The 18,676-nt window shown below is 37.0% G+C and overlaps 1 protein-coding gene across 2 annotated transcripts in view; it reads right to left on the bottom strand.

Annotated features, from left to right (window-relative positions):
* The window catches only part of LOC125230228 (membrane-bound alkaline phosphatase-like), a 57,561-nt gene that overhangs the window by 27,935 nt on the left and 10,950 nt on the right, over positions 1–18,676 (bottom strand). For both annotated transcript variants that reach the window (XM_048135320.1, XM_048135319.1), the window contains exons 2-3: positions 13,839–13,925; positions 5,858–6,159 (exon numbers count right to left, since the gene is read on the bottom strand). In XM_048135320.1, coding sequence (XP_047991277.1) covers positions 5,858–6,159; positions 13,839–13,884 — 348 coding nt within the window. In that variant the 5' untranslated portion in view covers positions 13,885–13,925. The remainder of the gene's footprint in view (positions 1–5,857; positions 6,160–13,838; positions 13,926–18,676) is intronic.

The following is an 18,676-nucleotide window of genomic DNA, read 5'->3' as shown; positions in this document are numbered from 1 at the left end:
GATGGAAAGCGGTCACCGTAACCTATGGACGCCTGCAACTCAAGGGGTGTCACGTGCGCGTTGCCGACCCATTAGAAACTTGTACACTCCTTTTTTGTAGAACCCCATACTGTAGTTATATTCAAGGCTATACAAATTCAAAGAAAATAAATAAAATAAATATTGGGGGACACCCTTACAGAGATCAATCCAACCCTAAACTAAGCAAACTAGACTTGTGCCGTTTCGTTCGTTGATCGGAGCGCTCCGATCTCGTCACAGACCAATACAACAAGACGGCCCTTACAGGGCGACTCGCGGTCACCAAGCATACGACAAATCAGGTTTATAAATGTTTGAACGCGTGCGACACCGATCAGTAGCGCCCAAGTATACGACCCGCTAACAGTGTCCGTGTCCGCTCGGAAAAAAATCTTAAATAATCAAATTTGGTTGCAAATAATGGTCTCTTACAGCATAAAGTGGTGTGGCAAGTCTTCTAACACTTCTACATATAAAAAAGATGGAATAACATTCCACAGTTAAGTCAAATTAATTATTTTGTTGAATATTGTTTATTATCCGCGGAGTTCATTTATACTGGTCAATATGGTTGTGCTGAGCGGCGCCGAGGCGCGTCCATCCCTTTTTGCCGAGTTAACAATGTGATATGCTATTCCTTTCACGTAAACGACTAGGCATGGGGCCATGTTAGTTTATGTCTGTTGCGGGAACTTCGTACTGCCGTTCGTACCATGTGCTACCATTTTATGAAATATAAAAGAAAGCAGATTTGTAATAGTGAATAATTATCTAGAATCTGTAGAGTCTGTAGTGGTATTTAGTTCATCGATTAGTTTAGAATATTTAGTTGGTAATTTAACTTAATAAACGTAAGTAAAAATGCACAGTTTAGTTATTAGAATGATTTTTATTGAGATGTTATCACAATCATCATCCTCCTTGCGTTATCCTGGCATCGGCATTCGCCACGGCTCATGGGAGCCTGGGGCCCGCTTTGGAAACTACTACCAAGATTTGGCGTAGGCACTAGTTTTATGGAAGCGACTGCCATCTGACCTTCCAACCCGAAGGGTAACTAGGCCTTATTATAATTTAATTATAATATTAATAATAATAATAAGTCCTTAACAGTCTTTTGTCAGGAGGCAACAAAGTGCGCGCCTTTAACGCCTGGGTAATGCCTCTACTCACATACTCCTTTGGCATACTACGGTGGACCCAGACTGAGCTGGACGCCCTGGATCGGAGGGTCCGTTCACTGCTTACCACACATCGTATGTTACACCCGCGCTCGTCTGTTATGAGATTGTACATCCCACGGAAGTGCGGAGGTCGAGGCTTCCTAAACGCCAAAGATCTCCGCAACCGTGAGGTGTACAATCTCAGGAATTACTTCCTTAACAACGAGTGTGGGATGCATCGTGATGTGGTGGCAGTTGACGGAAACCTCACGCCGCTCTCCTTGGCGAAAGAGAACTGGCGCAAACCTGTGGTACTAAGTACTGCGGACCGCAAGGCGGTATGGGAGAGCAAGCAGCTACACGGGCGGTTCTACAAGGCCCTCACGGGACCCGATGTAGACCTGCTCGCATCGGTGAACTGGTTACGATTCGGGGACCTCTTCGGAGAAACCGAGGGTTTTGCCTGTGCAATTGCGGACGAAGTTATGATGACGAACAACTACCGGAAATATATCCTGAAGGACGGTACGGTCGACATTTGTCGGGCATGCCGCCGTCCCGGAGAGTCACTCAGGCATATCATTTCCGGTTGTTCTCATCTTGCTAACGGCGAGTACCTGCACAGACATAATCTCGTAGCCAGGATTATTCACCAGCAACTTGCTCTTCAATACGGCCTTGTGGACCGCGAAGTACCGTACTACAAGTACTTGCCTGCGCCAGTTCTTGAAAATGGTCGTGCCACGCTCTATTGGGATCGATCTATTATCACTGACAGGACTATTGTAGCCAATAAGCCTGACATTGTGATAATAGATCGACCGCAACGCCGGGCCGTGCTCGTTGACATCACCATCCCCCATGATGAGAATCTCGTGAAAGCCGAGAAGGACAAGTCCAGTAAGTACCTAGACTTGGCTCACGAGATAACCGCCATGTGGGATGTTGAATCAACGATCATTGTTCCGATAGTCGTTTCAGCGAACGGTCTCATAGCGAAGAGTCTCGACCAACATCTTAAGAGACTCTCGCTAGGTGGCTGGATCAAGGGCCAGATGCAGAAGGCGGTGATCTTGGACACGGCGCGGATAGTCCGACGGTTCCTCTCTCTGCAGCCCTAACCACCGGCAGCTTGGGCCCTGCCCCGCTGCTGGCGGCACCCTAGGTTAGGTTTTTTATAATGTGTTTATATGTGTTTTATATTGTTTTGTAAGTGGTTTTGTATTTTACTTTTATATTCATATTATAAACAGCCTAGCCTATGATTTGAAAGAAATAAAGAACATAATAATATTATAATTCAATATATAATAAATATTAATATTATAATTTGTTGCAAAACAAATTCACCACAGTACTGGTACCGGTACCATTGTCTATAATAGACATGTCCCATTCCCATCCCTACTGCTAATCATAAAGGCGCGCCATTATTTGAAACGACCAATGGCAGCACCGTGCGCGCCCGCCTCACCCCGCAAGGATTGGTGATTTGCGTCTCGAACAATATCGCTTGCATTTGGCTTCTAGTGGAGTGTTCTGTGGATCTCGTTCAATCGCTCCCACGAACTAGTTCGCTCTTTTAGGTCTTTTGCTCATTTAGTTCAGACAGATCAGTGACCACTGCGGTCGGAAAGATCAGAAGGAATGGGACCAAATAGTGTCAAAATTATATGAATAGTCAACAGATTGTAAGTAACCGAAGTTTAATATGAAAACTTGACTTTTTTTTGTTGCTCTGCTAAGTAGCTCTCGCTCTCGGTCGGCGCAGTCACACACTCGTTCTTGATCCAAACCGCTCGCGTTCGCCGATCCTATACTGAACTAAATGAGCAAAGACCGATTCTCAGAGCACGGAAAGATTCAGTTCATTTCGGTCATTGATGGGATTTTATTCCTAACAGTTCACAGTTCGTGAACGACACAAGCCTAAAGCAAACCTTGTACTATGGGCACAGAATATATAATAGTACAAGTACAGAAGGCTTACTCATTTGATGTTCACAAAACGCCGCCATTCTAAATTCTTACCTACATTAACAAACGGACCGCACGCGTGCAGACGACATTGAATTCTATTGCGCCGCGCGAAGGTGGTCGCCGCTGAATGGGCCGCGAACTCGCGGCCGCCGGCATGTACTTGTAGCGCGGCGAAAGGATCGCGGAGTGAGCCGCCCCTGCTATGGGTGCTAGGCGTCGATATACTTACTTATATACATAAATACATACTTATATACATAGAAAACATCGATGACTCAGGAACAAATATCTGTGCTCATCACACAAATAAATGCTCTTACCGGGATTCGAAACCGGGACCGCGGCTTAGCAGGTAGGGTCACTACGCGCTAGGCCAGACCGGTTGTCAAAAAGTTTTTTCCCCTCACTAGCTCGGAAACACGTGTTTTGTCCTTTAATACCAGCGGGTAAAAACGCATTTTATCCACTAGTGGATAAAGTAATTTGACCTTGAATAAAGTCAAATTAACTGGTTTAAAATTGATAAAAGTAGGTGAATCTAGTAATAAAGATGATTTACCACCTGTGGAACTACTGGAAGCAGTGATAAACGCATTTTTTGCGTTGTTGTTTCCTCGCTGTAGTGAGGGGAAAAGTTTTGTGTTACACTCGGGTGCAAATGTATTTTACTTCTCGTGTGTTAAAAACTCGCAAGTTCAGGATACAACTAAAATAATTAAAAATAATTATTAAAATAATTATTAACTAATACAATTAAAATACAACTTTGCCCCCTTGTATAACAAATAACTATTAATTGTCACAGATGACGGCGGAACGTAAAGTGTGATATTTGAAACTTTTTATATGATTATCAATTTATTTCCTAGCATACAAAAGACTTAGCATTCCCAAACAAAGGGTTTATTAAAAACATTAATACTTAATATCACATTAAGTGTGCGTAGCCGAAGCCGAATGCACAAACGCTCACGAAACGCTCACGAAACGCTCACGATAATATAAGATAATAGCTATCTCTATCGCTCTTGCGTACTGGTGCGACGGAGCCAGACTACTTATGTAAATTTCTGCGACATTTCGCATCGCAGAAGTGCCATTCGGCTACGGGGCCAGGGTGCATAGCCGAATGGCACAAACGCTCACTAAACGAAACGCTCGTAGATATCTATCTCTATCGCTTTTGCGTATTGGCGCGACAAAGCCAGACTACCTTTCGCGGCGTTTCGTTTTCGTTTCGCGTCGGAGAAATGCCATTCGGCTACGGGGCCAGGTCAAAAGTTGTGGCATTAGAACAGTTTCGCTCTACGTTCGATCCGAATCCGATCGGTATTAGCCCTAAAACTAAGTTTATGGTAATTTACACACTTGGTCCGATCTCCGTCGTCCGATTTTTCCCGCCATTCTTCGGATATAAGTACGTAAATTGCCATGGAAATAGTTCTACGGCTACAACGGATTACATTTTCAAGGATTCGGATCAGATATAGGAGTGCAACTTCGCTGTTACTATAAAAATAGATTTAAATAACCATAACCATTGAAACATTACTTCGTAATTATGATGATAATTATTGCAATATTCCTAGGTTTTAAAGAATGTGTGGCATGCCATGCCTTTCATTCTTTTAATGTTGATTTATGTTTATTAATCCACCTTTTTGCACGACATTGTTTACTCTTCCTACGTTTTTGTTTACGCGTCCTATACCTCCGTTCTGTAGGTACCTATAGCACAGTATAATAAATAGTACTATCGTACAGTATGGCCACTCCCGCTCCCCGCTGATAGCGCCGCCCACCCCCTCTCGGTTACCTCACAGTTACCGCCTGTCAAAAACGCGAACCGTCAACCTGTCATATCTCACTCATATTACAAGCATGGTACGCGTTCACCTACACGAGCTTAGAATGTGTGCTAGGAACGCGCCTCTTTCATATATTTGATCACCAGTGTCCGATATGTGCCTATAGGCAGCAATATTCTGCCGCTAGAGTGCAGCACTATATTATACACTAAACTATGTAACTTGCATTATACATAATTAGGCTTTAAACAGTTTTTTTTTTAAAGTGTTTACTATGACATTGATGCATCAAGGCGATGCTTGTTGTTTCCTATCACATTTACAAGAGCGGCAAGTGAGCAAAAGAGGGAGAAATTATTCACGACGTAATATCGATAGCTTATTATGCAGTAAACTAATGTTATAGTGAGAAGCTGATGAAGAATTAATCTCGAAACGCGTTTAGCCCCTTTTTTGTCATCGACGGCCGATAGTCCACGTGTCCTTGTAAAATCTAGCTATCAATTTACAAGTGTCAACTACCGAACAACGTCGCACTTACCGTACCAAAATCTAAAACAATTAGCTTATATGACCTTGACACTGGCAAATTAGTCCCACCAAATGGGACTGAGGCCATTTATACATAAAAAAAAGAGCGGCAAATGTTTTGCTGTAGGTCCTCCTCACTGTGCCCTCTGTGCAGATCTTTTCGAAGCACTCCCTAAGCGAAAATTGGTAATGTGCATTAGGGAAATTTTCAAAGTCGTCTAATTTCGAAAGTGGTATAAAAGCCACCATTATTTCCATCATATCAAGATTCCCGTTTCGAAATTACCCGAGCATTTCTGCGATTCGAAATTGCCCTAATGCACCTTACCCAAATAATGAACATTTTAAACTTACCCTAGCCAATCCGGTAACAGGGAATCTCTCAAACTCCAGCACATTCTCCTCCCCCAATCCATTGTTCAGCTGCCCACCAAACGTTCTCGCCGCCATCACAGTTGCCAACGACATTCCATCACCAATGAACAGTATGCCGTTATGAGCTTTATTAGTATTTAGTGTTTCTGCTATTTTGGACTTGATGGTCGTTTTTGCGGATTTCTTCCAGAAGGAGCCATGTTTTTCTTCAGCTGGAATGTAGGTGGGGTTCATGATGGTGTCCAGAACCTTCTTTGGTTTTGGTGTGATGCCATTTTGTCCTGTAATGGAAAAAAATGACAATTATTTAAAAAAAAAACAAGGCTAACAGCTATCGGTATCAGCATGGTAGCATTTTACCTCTTATAACGTAGGGTCATCCCCTTAACAAATTACAAACTTGTTAGTACGTGAGAGGTTTCGTAATAGATGATAAAGAGGCTCAGGTTTTTTTATTTTATTGTACTTATAGTTATTAGACATACTTTTTTTTAATAATGACAGACCTTCAGACAATGAAATTAGATGCCTTAACAAAGGTAGGTAAATTAAAGTGAGTAGATATTTATGGATAGTATTTATTTTATAAATGTAACCTTAAGAAGATACGGTAGCGAAAATGCTAAAATGGAAAGGAGCCCCCCTTTCAACTTGGGAATTTTAGTTAAATATACAAGTGTTATTAACTAGATTTATCGAAAAAAAATTGTCCATTAAGAACAACTCAGTCAAAAGATATTTCAAAAAAATCTTTAAAATCGAGGTTCCGCTCTCGACTCTTTCCTCCTTCAAAACTTAATCAATCGGAACGAAATTTGAGAATCTGAATAACAATGAAATAATCTATGTCGGACCGTTTAGCTTTTTTGGTTAATTGTTACCAATCTTGAGTATCACACCTTTTTTTGCGCCACAATGAAAAAGGAAGTTTTTGGAAATTTTTGATTGGCTCTAGAATCTTTAAAAAGCAGAATATAAAAAAAATCAAAACGGTCCGACATAGATAAAAATAATAAGAATCTGTGTTGAAAAAATCATTGCTCTATCTTCAAAAACCAGGGAGGAAATAGTCGAGAGCGTTTGTATGGAGAATTGACCCCTACCGTATCGTCTTAACCTAATAAGTTTATCATTTTTATCAGTGAGGTGTTTAAAAGGACTTTTTAGCCGCAACCTTCATTTATAGGCGGAATAGTAAATAAAAATAAATAAATAAATAAAATAAATAAAGTTTTATTACAGGCAACACGTACATTTAGAAGATTTCGTCAAAAGGAATACTTAATATTAAAGTAAAGTAAAATTCAAGTGCTGCATACTCTGTTTTGGATCATTAACTACACAGATTAATTTTAACTGTATTTAACCTTAAGAAGGACCGGAAGGCTGGGGCTTACCTTGCCCAGCGCATCGGCATTGCCATTCAGCGCGGCAATGCTGCCAACCTTCTGGGCACGGTTACCGGTCGGCTCAGATTTAGAAACAATTTTTTATTTGTAGCGCATCGGCATTGCCATTCAGCGCGGCAATGCTGCCAACCTTCTGGGCACGGTTACCGGTCGGCTCAGATTTAGAAACAATTTTTTATTTGTAGCGCATCGGCATTGCCATTCAGCGCGGCAATGCTGCCAACCTTCTGGGCACGGTTACCGGTCGGCTCAGATTTAGAAACAATTTTTTATTTGTAGCGCATCGGCATTGCCATTCAGCGCGGCAATGCTGCCAACCTTCTGGGCACGGTTACCGGTCGGCTCAGATTTAGAAACAATTTTTTATTTGTAGCGCATCGGCATTGCCATTCAGCGCGGCAATGCTGTTACCGGTCGGCTCAGATTTAGAAACAATTTTTTATTTGTAGGGTTTTATTTTATAAGTAGTTTTAGTTAAGTTATAGTTTTATTTATAAGTTCGTAGTTAAGTTTTTTTTTAAAGCCCTGTTTAATTTAGTTTATTTTCGATTGTGTACGAATAAATTGATTCCGACCCATTCCATAATGATTAGATAATAATTATTTTGCAAACACCTTAAGAAGTAGGTACCTTATGCTCAAACTTTAATGCATTTATAAACATAAGATTTTGCTTGTGAGAAATTTTACCCACTTATTAAATGTAAGATTAAAATTATACAGGTACTTAAAGGTGACAACATGAAACCGTCTTTTTGATCTTAAGGTAAAGGCCTTAAATATTATCTGTTATGAGCAATTTATAACTTCCTCGACATATAATGAAGGATAATTTTTTACCTTAATAAGGAGTAATCGTGTTATTTTTTGCCAAACCCCTTCTTTATCCTTATTTGTAAACAATCCCTTAAAGGGTCAGTTTTTTTAATTATTTCTTTTATTCTGTAATAATAAATATTGATCTTAGTGGTGTTCTTGTATCTTATTTGCGTTACGACTGCGTTATTTCCATATTAGTTTACTACTACTGTAACAAGTCTTTTATAGAGGTAGAAGTTTTAAGTCATCATCATCAATGTCATAACGTTGTGGTCTTTACCTGCTAGGATTGGTTCGGTAATTAAACCCCAGATATTAAATAATACTTTGAATATTATGAACTGGTCTTCGACCGGAGTTGGAAGGGAATTCGATTATTATGTGTATTTTGGATTTTTTTAATGGTATATTTACCTATATAGTCGTAGCTATTTTATTATTTAATTTATCTTAAAATAAATAAAGTAAATATCCAACTGTTCGCGGTTTATAGTCAATTTATAAAAGAAAACCAGGATGCAAATGCGACAAATGTCTCAAATGAATTTTCCTACATTTGAACAAAACATGGAAAATGTGCGGCCATGACAGTGACGCTTCGTTTTCACGGTCCATTGCACAATGACTATGTATTAATTACAGCACGTTTAACAAGCCAATTCGAATTTTTACTTATCATTAGAAAAGCTATCATTCGGATATCGTTCATTTCGCTCGTGCTTGTCGTAGATATATTGGTGACGCGAGACGAACGATGACTGAGTGACATCTTTCGGATGTCGGTCTAATGCTGTGGTTTGCGTGGGTGACGGTCGCGCAACGGCGGCGCGACGAAATCAAAATTTCGATCTATGATAGGCGATGCGACACGACGGCGACGGTCGCGCGACCGTCTTCCACGCAAGCCACGGCGTAATATGGTGTACGCACAGAATTAGATTAGATAGAAGAAACAAGTTCATCTATTTGTATGGCGGCCGAGCGTGTCAGATTTTGTACTGAAGTTGTTACTTGCCCGTGATTTTTAACCCCCGACGCAAAAACGGCGGGGTGTTATAAGTTTGACGTGTCTGTCTGTCTGTTTGTCTGTCTGTCTCTGTGTGTGTCTATCTGTGGCATCGTAGCTCCCGAACGGATGAACCGATTTGAATTTAGTTTTTTTTTGTCTGAAAGCTGAGTTAGTCGGGAGTGTTCTTAGCCATGTTTCATGAAAATCGGTCTACTATGTCGCAGTTGAGTTTTCATAATTTTTGTGTCGATGCAATTAAATACCTATCACGTAACGAGGCATTTTTAATGTTTTGTTGACTTAAACTTACAAAAATTGACGCCCGAAAGCTGCAAGCTGCAATTAAAGACGGACAAGTCAGTGGATTTTACTGAGTTCATTTGACACGCTAAGTAGAATACATTTGCTAAATGTGGGTTTGTTTGAAATGGCTTGTTGAACACTATTATCATTATTAACAATGATGTTAAAGATTAACAAACTGTGGAAATTAAATGAATACTTATGATTGCAACAATGTAGTTGAGTCATTTAGCTAGATAATACTTCTATTGTCAGGATTAGACATTTTAATCTTAAGTCTATTTTACATTAAACATTTTTTAATCAACTAGCGACCCGCCCCGGCTTCGCATGGGTACTATACCTACATGTAAACCTTCCTCTAGAATCACTCTATCTATTAAAAAAAACCGCATCAAAATCCGTTGCGTAGTTTTAAAGATTTAAGCATACATAGGGACATAGGGACGGAGAAAGCGACTTTGTTTTATACTATGTAGTGATGATAGTGATAGTGAAGTGATGTGCTACAATCCTCACTCAGACAAATTCGTTGTATATCTTTTTCTGTCATTTTATCTTATGTATTTCTATGTTTTTTCGCCTATTGTGAATCTAACTATACTACTTTTTTAACCCCAAACGCAAAAACGACGGGGTGTTATAAGTTTGACGTGTCTGTCTGTCTGTCTGTGGCGTCATGGCTCCCGAACGGATGCTCCGATTTAGATTTAGTTTTTTTTTTGTGTGAAAGCTGAGTTAGTCGGGAGTGTTCTTAGCCATGTTTCATTAAAATCGGTCAATGTCGCTGTCGGTTTTTTTTTTCAAAATTTTAATTTTTAACCCCCGACGCAAAAACGACGGGGTGTTATAAGTTTGACGTGTCTGTCTGTGTGTGTGTCTGTCTGTCTGTCTGTTTGTCTGTCTGTCTGTGTGTGTGTCTGTCTGTGGCATCGTAACTCCCGAACGTATGACCCGATTTGGATTTAGTTTTTTTTGTCTGAAATCTGAGTAAGTCGGGAGTGTTCTTAAAAATCGGTCCACTATGTCGCTGTCGGGGGTTTTTTTCCAAAATTTTAATTTAGTTGTTAGGTTATAAGCGAAAGAGTTAGTAGTTCTATGATATGTACATTTCTTAAGTTTACCCGGAATAGTTTTTGTTGGCAGTTTTTTGTGACGGGTTCCCTCTATTTGGCATAACTTTAATTGTCCGAAACGATTTTCGCATAACAGACTTCGCATAATCGATTTTCACCGAATGTTAATTTGGCAGAAAACTTATTTGTCATAATCAAAAATAATACGAATAACACATTGTCCGAAAATAAGTTCGCATAATTCTGCTTACGCCGATTGTTTTTATGAATAAAATTAATTCGCATAATTGTATTTGGCATATTTCTTAAAATCAGAATATCCACCCATACTAAATGCTGTTAAGAGAGTCGGTTTGGTTAGGTTAGAACTGCGACCTCAACAAATAAAACATTTTGTCAAGAATTTCGGTTAGGTTAGGTTAGAACTGCAACATTAATATAGTAGTATTACCTATGATAAAAATTCTGCGTAGTAAATTTCCACTAAACCATGTTATGCAGAAATAATTTATGCATAAAAACCATTCGGCGAATAACCTTTATGCATGAAATATATTCGGACAAACAAAAATATGCCTAGACAAATTATGCGTAACTATACTATGCCATAACAGATTATGCGAAAGGTGAAATATGCCAATATAGATTATGCCAAAAAGAATTCTCGATTGTAAAATTATGCCAAAACAAGGGGAACCTTTTGTGACACTGGGAATTCCTTATCTTTCATTAACTGCCTCAATTACAAATAGAACTTCAACTGTTTCAGTTAACGTTAATTAAGTGTTTAAAACCATAAAATAGCTGTAGGCTTTGTACACATTTAAAATTAGATGCTCTTTCGGTAAAATTTATTTACTTCAGCAGTGTTGGAACTGTTAACAAAATGCTACAAAAGAAATGCCAAACTAAATTTTACTATAAAAATTGTGAGGTTTACCAAGTTAATAAACCCAAAAATAAAATTTTGACAAACCTCCGACATAGGGGACCCATTTTCATGAAACATGGCTAAGAACACTTCCGACTAATTCAGATTTCGAACAAAAAAAACTAAATCATCAAAGTTCATCCGTTCGGGAGCTACGATGCCACAGACAGACACACAAACAGACAGACAGACAGACACGTCAAACTCATAACACCACGTCGTTCTTGCATCGGGGGTTAAAAATCAGAACTAATTTATAATAAAGAAAAAAAATCCGACAAATTGAACTCTTATCTCAAATTTTGAAAACGGCTTACGAACAAAAGTCGATATCTAAGGAATGCCGTAAATTATCTATTTATTTATTTGTTTCTTTGTAAAATTATTTCGATTCTTTGATTTTTAGATCTGATCGCCCCAATTAAATAATTACTATTATTGATCACGTGTGCACATTCTTCTCATCACGTTTAGGTAACTTGACTACTCTATTACAAAATCTATTGATTATATTTTATCAATATCACGTTCTTTTATTGTCATTAATTTATGTAACACCTTTACGTTTCGGTTAAGCAACCTGTTATTGTTTGGTTTATGTATATTAGTTATTTTTTGTATGTTTATTTAGGAGGAGTGTTAAGAATTTCACCACCCCTTTTCTTCCCGTGGGTGTCGTAGAAGTCGACTGTGGGACATGGGTAAATTCTGGCGTAGACGAGAGGCCGGCAACCGGTCACTGCAATGTCATAATTTATTTTTCTTTCAACTTCTTGACTGGAAAGAGTGGCACTCAAACTTGAGTTGTGCTCTGCCTACCCCTTTATGGGATACAGGCGTGATTATATGTATGTATTTATTATTGTTTTTTTCCTGTCTCTTTTTTATTAATTTATGAGTTTTCTTTTATAATGATTTATCTATCTATCTATCAATTTTAGAATTTACAATTCTGTAATTCCAGGAGGCAGACACCGCTCACCTCGAGACGAAAGCCCAGAAAGCCTTAGACGAGACTGTGGAGCTGGCGAAGGCAGTCGAAGCAGCCCTCAGGATAGTGGATCCTCACGAAACTTTATGAGAATACAGGCTTGATTATATGTATGTAGGATTCTATTAGAAATTATATAACTTCACTCCTCACTGGACTTAGGCGCGATTACAAATATTACAATTTACACTGCGCAAGAGCACAAACGGTTGTAAAACTCGATGAATCAAAGCCGAACCTTAAGATACGGTATTAAGGGCTAAATTGGCTTGTAACAAAATGGATGGTTGTTGAATGAATGGTGATTCTGTAGACTTGCTCAATTGAGTAAATGAACTCCGGACAAATCCGCTGGAATTGTGTTATATTTCTGGACTTCCATTTGAGGTTATAAATAGCACCATACAAGAAAATATGTGTGTCCATGGGCGGTGGTGATCGCTTACCATCAGGCGACCTGTCTGCTCGTTTGCCTCCTATCCCATAATATATATTATATATATATATATATATTCATATTTTTGTATGTGAATATATTCAAAAATTAAAACCTAATAAATTCATACTGGAAATCTAGAGGTATTTATTCAAACTTTCTTAAAGGCAATCTAAACTTCTCTTCAAGGACCTACCGAAGAGACTTAAGAGACGCCACTGGAGACCGAAGAGCTGGCAGACTCCTCGCTCAGCGTATTAGCTTGACAGCCCGGCGAGGAAATGCTGCCAGCGTCTTCGGTACTATGCCACAGGGGCCGTTTTTAGATTTATTTTAGTTTAATTTTAGATTTATTAACTGAATTTTAGAATAATTTTAGATTTATTTAGTTTAATTTTATTTTAAAGTTAACGATACAAATCCTTAAAACCAAACTCATCTTTTGTTTACTAGGTACTAAATTAATATCTTAGGTTTATGACACGTTTACCGTATACATTTTGAATTTTGTAACTTACAAAATCTATTTGTTATAAATATAAGAATTTATTTTCACTTTACATAAAACACAACGGTTGAACAAATAAATAAGCTAACAAAAATAAAAAATTGAAATGAAATTAAAAACTAATCTAAATTGATATAAATATACCTGTTGATTTTTTTCTTTTTATTTAAAAGCAGCATTATTTTTACCACGGAATTGTCATTTCTAAAATAATTATGTAAATTAAAATTTAATATTTTAACGTATACCCTAGCACTTTCTTTTTAATTCATTTATTTTCTTTGCAAACTTATATTTTATTTTATTAAATATCCTTTTTTCGTAGCATTTAAGTCGGACACTGTATTAGATTTTTAATTTATTATAAAAAAAGTTTACAATGTTTTTCACCCATTACAAAATTTACTAAAATGTTATATTGCATAAATATTAATTATGAAAAAAAAAACCGCACACACTTCACAAAACACTCACGTACCTGCGCACACGCCGGCAACGAACACCAATAACCACAGGCGCGCCATCACTGCCGTCCACTCACGCGCACGCCGCTTTAAGACTGCCTCTGAAACGTCACGAAGGCTGGATTGTTTCAAGTAGTTTTAATTGGGGATTGTCATGATAATGATAAGACTAAAGCTAGGAACATACTACGCGGACGTCTGTCGTAAATCGACCGCGGACGGGAATCTGGACAATGAAATTACACATAACCGTGCAAACTATCGGTCGACGGACGTGGACGTGGCCTTGAGCGCATGGACGTCCGATCGAAATCTGGCTCGCTGGATGTTTTGTTCCGTGCACACTGATCGGTCGCGGTCGCGGTCGATTTACGACGGACGTCCGCGTAGTATGTTCTTTACTTAAGAGGGCTCTGATTTGAGCACGTGGACTCACACTTGTAATGAAGTGAGAGTACTATAATGTGTTGGTGTCTGGTACACATTATTTTTTATCAGAATTACGACTTTTTAATACTTATATGAGGAAAAAATTGTTCCAGGATTTCATTTTATTTATTTTGAAAAATCTCGAGAAATGGAAGAAAAATATATGAAATTAAATGAAATCGGGATTCTCTGAGTCCATGACATGTCATGTGTGCATTATGTTTCGCGGCTTTGTATTTGCTAGTTACACTTTTTTTAATTTAGTTTTGTAAGAATCACGACAACTATTGTTTGCAATAAGAGAAAAGAAAAGGGCCCCACATATCGGAAGATAATGCATAAAGGAAACAATAAAATTTAATTTATTTTTTATCAAAAAATTTCGCGTTTATATCTACGCGAAATTCAAGTGAAGTTGTTTATAAATAGCAAAAATAATTATGTATCTGGGTGTGATATATAATTATTTAGATCCTGATTTGGAGACATTCTGTCTCCATCTGTGTCATTCTGTCTGGGTGGTCTACTCTCGTAGATCATCTCTTCCCAGATAATATACGTGAAAAGCGTGAGGGTTCCAAGTATGTAGTTTCAACAGGGGATTAGTATGATAAGTAACACCAAGTGGATTTGATTTGAGTACGTAGACTTATAGTTCATAAGTGACTGACATTGTGTATAATAATATTATATTATGTGATGTAACACTACAGGGTTAACAAAATTTAATTTATTGAACATGTAAAATCGGGTAACTCGCGTAAATTTGTCAAAGAATTGTAGAATTGTCGAAATTGTCTCACGGTAGTTTTATTATTAAATTTAATTTGATCAATTTGTTTAGTTCCTTCACTAAACATCACGGTATTTAGATCGTAATATTTAGGAGAAAAAGTTATTTCATATTTTTGTGGCACACATGTCCAATATGTCCATTTCAATAAAAAAACATATTGCGATTTTTTAAATACCTAAAGTTTGATGAATTAAGTTGAATGCTCTTAAATTTGCTGGCAATTATTGGGAACTCCACGCCATCTATTGCAATAATTATAGAAAAATTTGATTAGTCAACAAATATTTGGTATCAATATGTGTAAACTGTATAGATGAAACCATTAGGATTAATAAAAAGAATAAATAATAATTGATCCGAAAACAAGTTTAAACTCAATTATTTATCTTAATATGATTGCCGATTGGATTAATATTTAAGATTTCGATTTTCCTTATTAGATTGGCAAAAAGAGAAATAAAAAAACAAAGTGTGATGTAAAGCTGCATTTTTGGTATATTATTTAGGGTCCTTGGAGGACTGTGAAACTATGTTTTGCAAGCAAAAAAAGGGTGTTTTTTTTGTTTAATTTGCAAAAAACTGCAAAAAAATCGGACTTTTTTTAAATTTTGCAGTGTCATTTAAAAACTGGAGATTTTAGGCAATAAGTTGCTTTACAAAGTTAAAAGTACATTAAATTTGAAATCATTTGAGTCTACTCGCAATGGCGTATCTCAAACAGTTTTTGAGATATGACACTTCAAAAAAGGGTAGTTTTTCCCCTCTTTATGAAAATTTTCGTTTTGCCAATATTGTGAGACAGATTTCAGCAAAACATATCACGGTATTATATATTTTGCGAAATAAAGTTGTAGAAAATTTTATTAGCTTTCATTTAAGAGCAAAAGAGAGCCAGTTAGTCAAATAATCAAATTTATAACCTAAAAAAATAAGATTATAATGGGATAAATCTAGTATAACTGGATCAGAAATGGTGGAGGGTGATGGCCAAACGGGATAGTTTACGTGATATATATTTCAAGAGACGTAACAAAGAAGGCGTTATTATTATTTGGGGACTTTTCAAGTATTACGTAAGCACTATAACAATAATAGGCATTATACGTAAGCACTATAATTATAGGGGCCGAGGAGGTGATTGCTCTGCTTATAGGGTTTTGGTGATGATTTAGAGCTTTCCTTACTTTTTTTGCTGACAAGGGAAATGGGGGATGGTATATATTTTTAATAAATTAGATTAGAAACCTAAAAAAATAAGATTATAGCATAAATCTAGTATAACTGGATCAGAAGTGAGTGGTGGAGGGTGATGGCCAAACATCATGCCAAAAGATGGATAAAATTAAAAAAAGTCCGATTTTTTTGCAGTTTTTTGCAAATTAAAAAAAAGCATAAACTTTTTTGCTTGCAAAACATAGTTTCACATTCCTTCAAGGACCCTAAATAATATACCAAAAATGCAGCTTTACATCACACTTTGTTTTTTTAGCAGATTTTCGTGTAAGATTTGACCGGTCTATATATGTACATGGATGTTTTTTTTGCTCTGGTTATTTTTTCCCGACTACACAAAATTGAGAAGGAAGCAATACAAATACGGTATAAAAATTAAACGTTCATTGTTATATATTAAGGCTACATATATGTAATTAATTTTGTTAGGTACTATAATTTTAACAATATTATATTATGACACATAAAATAACAAGAAATGAAATCTTCAGTAAATAAAATAATAATGTACTTATTATATTGAATCAGCGAAAAAAAAAGTATAATACTTACGTATAAATGTTTTTAAAAAGGTAGTATAAGCTCCCCGTTATAGAGCGAAACATGTCGAGTGACTTTCCATTGATTCATACGTGATTGTCAGTGTTAATAAATATTTTTAATAAGTTTATTGACTTCGTATTCACAAAGACATATATAACTCCGTATAGACAGATAAAGTTTAAGAAAAAAACGTACCTCAGTACCATAGAGAAAAAGGTACGGTGGCCTAGATGGCATTACACCTTTGGGGTACGCTCAGCTAGATGGCGCTAATATTAATATTTGACATTTTAACACATATCAAGCTAAGAATATGGGCCAAATTGTCAAAACTGAGGTTCAAAAGTTCTAAGCCCGTGTCAACAGATGGCAGTATATGCACTGTGATTAGGTACACATTTTACTTCGACAGTAACTCTCTATAATAATCGATCCTCTTTGGTATTCATTAATCGTTTTTAACCTTCACTTCATAAAGTGTACGATTTATAAATTAATTTCCGTAAATTTTAGTTCAAAATTTATTTTACTATTTATTTGATGTAAAATTCACGTGAACAATTTGTAAAAAAGTATGATCACAAATTCGGGTCATATTTCTTATCGTACAAGAGGTTAACTTTTAAACCATTTGACATTGCTTTGTAGACATTCCATCATGAACTGCAATTCTTTCTTTTGTACAGTCAAGTGTAAAAATATGGGTGCGTACAACTTATCAAAAATATGTCCCATAGCACTTTATGTCGGCGGAATAAGGTCTCGGTACATATTTTTGAGCGGATAAAATCGATACGTATTTTTGCACTTGACTGTACTCTATTTAGTTCAGAGATGCTTTTTTGTTGTTAGTGTCACAGCAAGTAAGTACATCACCCGTAATTGTTAAAGGACTTTATGGTTCAAAATTTTGATGTAATAAATAATAAATTAATATAAATAATAAACAGGTATAATCAGCATTGTGATACAGCAAGGAAATGTCGTCAGAATGTTTGGTACAATGCCCAAAAGGCCTATTTTAGACATTAGCTAGCTTTTAAGTTTAGTCTTAGTTTCTTATATAATAAAATTATGTAAATACGTTTAGGGAAATAAAAACAGTTTATTTATAAATAAAAATTGTAGGACATTATTAGACAGGATGACTGACTCTCACGGTAAGCTCAAGAAGGCTTGTGTTGTGGGTACTCAGACAACGATATACATTGTAAACATCCATGACTCAGGAACACATCTCTGTGTTCATGACACAAATAATTGCCCTTACCGGGATTCGAACCCAGGACCGTTGGCTTAGTAGGCAGGGTCACTACCGACAATGCCAGACTGGTCGTCAAATGTAAGACTAGCATGTAAATGACCGATTAACCTTATTGATACTCTTAAGTGAGATAATAGCAATGTTTACTACCAAATATTATGCTAGTTCGGTTCATTACTCTTGGCTTAAAGTTATAATAACATAGTTAAAAATAGCACGTCTCTGAACCCTGATATAACACGACACTGAACTTTGAAGTGTGTTACTATGTATTATACCTCATTTATTTAGCATAAGAGAGAACTTAAAAGCACGAAGCACGAGGTCTTCTATAAGAGACATTTTTGCCACAACTGTCATTCATTGACGACGACTGCTACTTTGTTTACCAAATTTATAATTTTAACTTCTGACTAGCAGAAACGTCTGCAATCGATGCCACTAGGCTTAGAATAAATTTAAAAGTGGAAAATGTCTGCCTTGGGTGAGACTTGATTGGGTGTTTCATGGTTAGCGCATAGTAACTGGTGAATTTCCAATATGACTTGGAACTCCGGTTGCCGTTTAAGAAGTTTAACACTCTTACG

This window comes from Leguminivora glycinivorella, chromosome 10 (genome assembly GCF_023078275.1).
Source record: "Leguminivora glycinivorella isolate SPB_JAAS2020 chromosome 10, LegGlyc_1.1, whole genome shotgun sequence".
In the NCBI taxonomy this organism is placed as follows: domain Eukaryota; kingdom Metazoa; phylum Arthropoda; class Insecta; order Lepidoptera; family Tortricidae; genus Leguminivora; species Leguminivora glycinivorella.
Note: the sequence above shows the minus strand (reverse complement) of the source record. Positions and strands in the feature narration are given on the sequence as shown.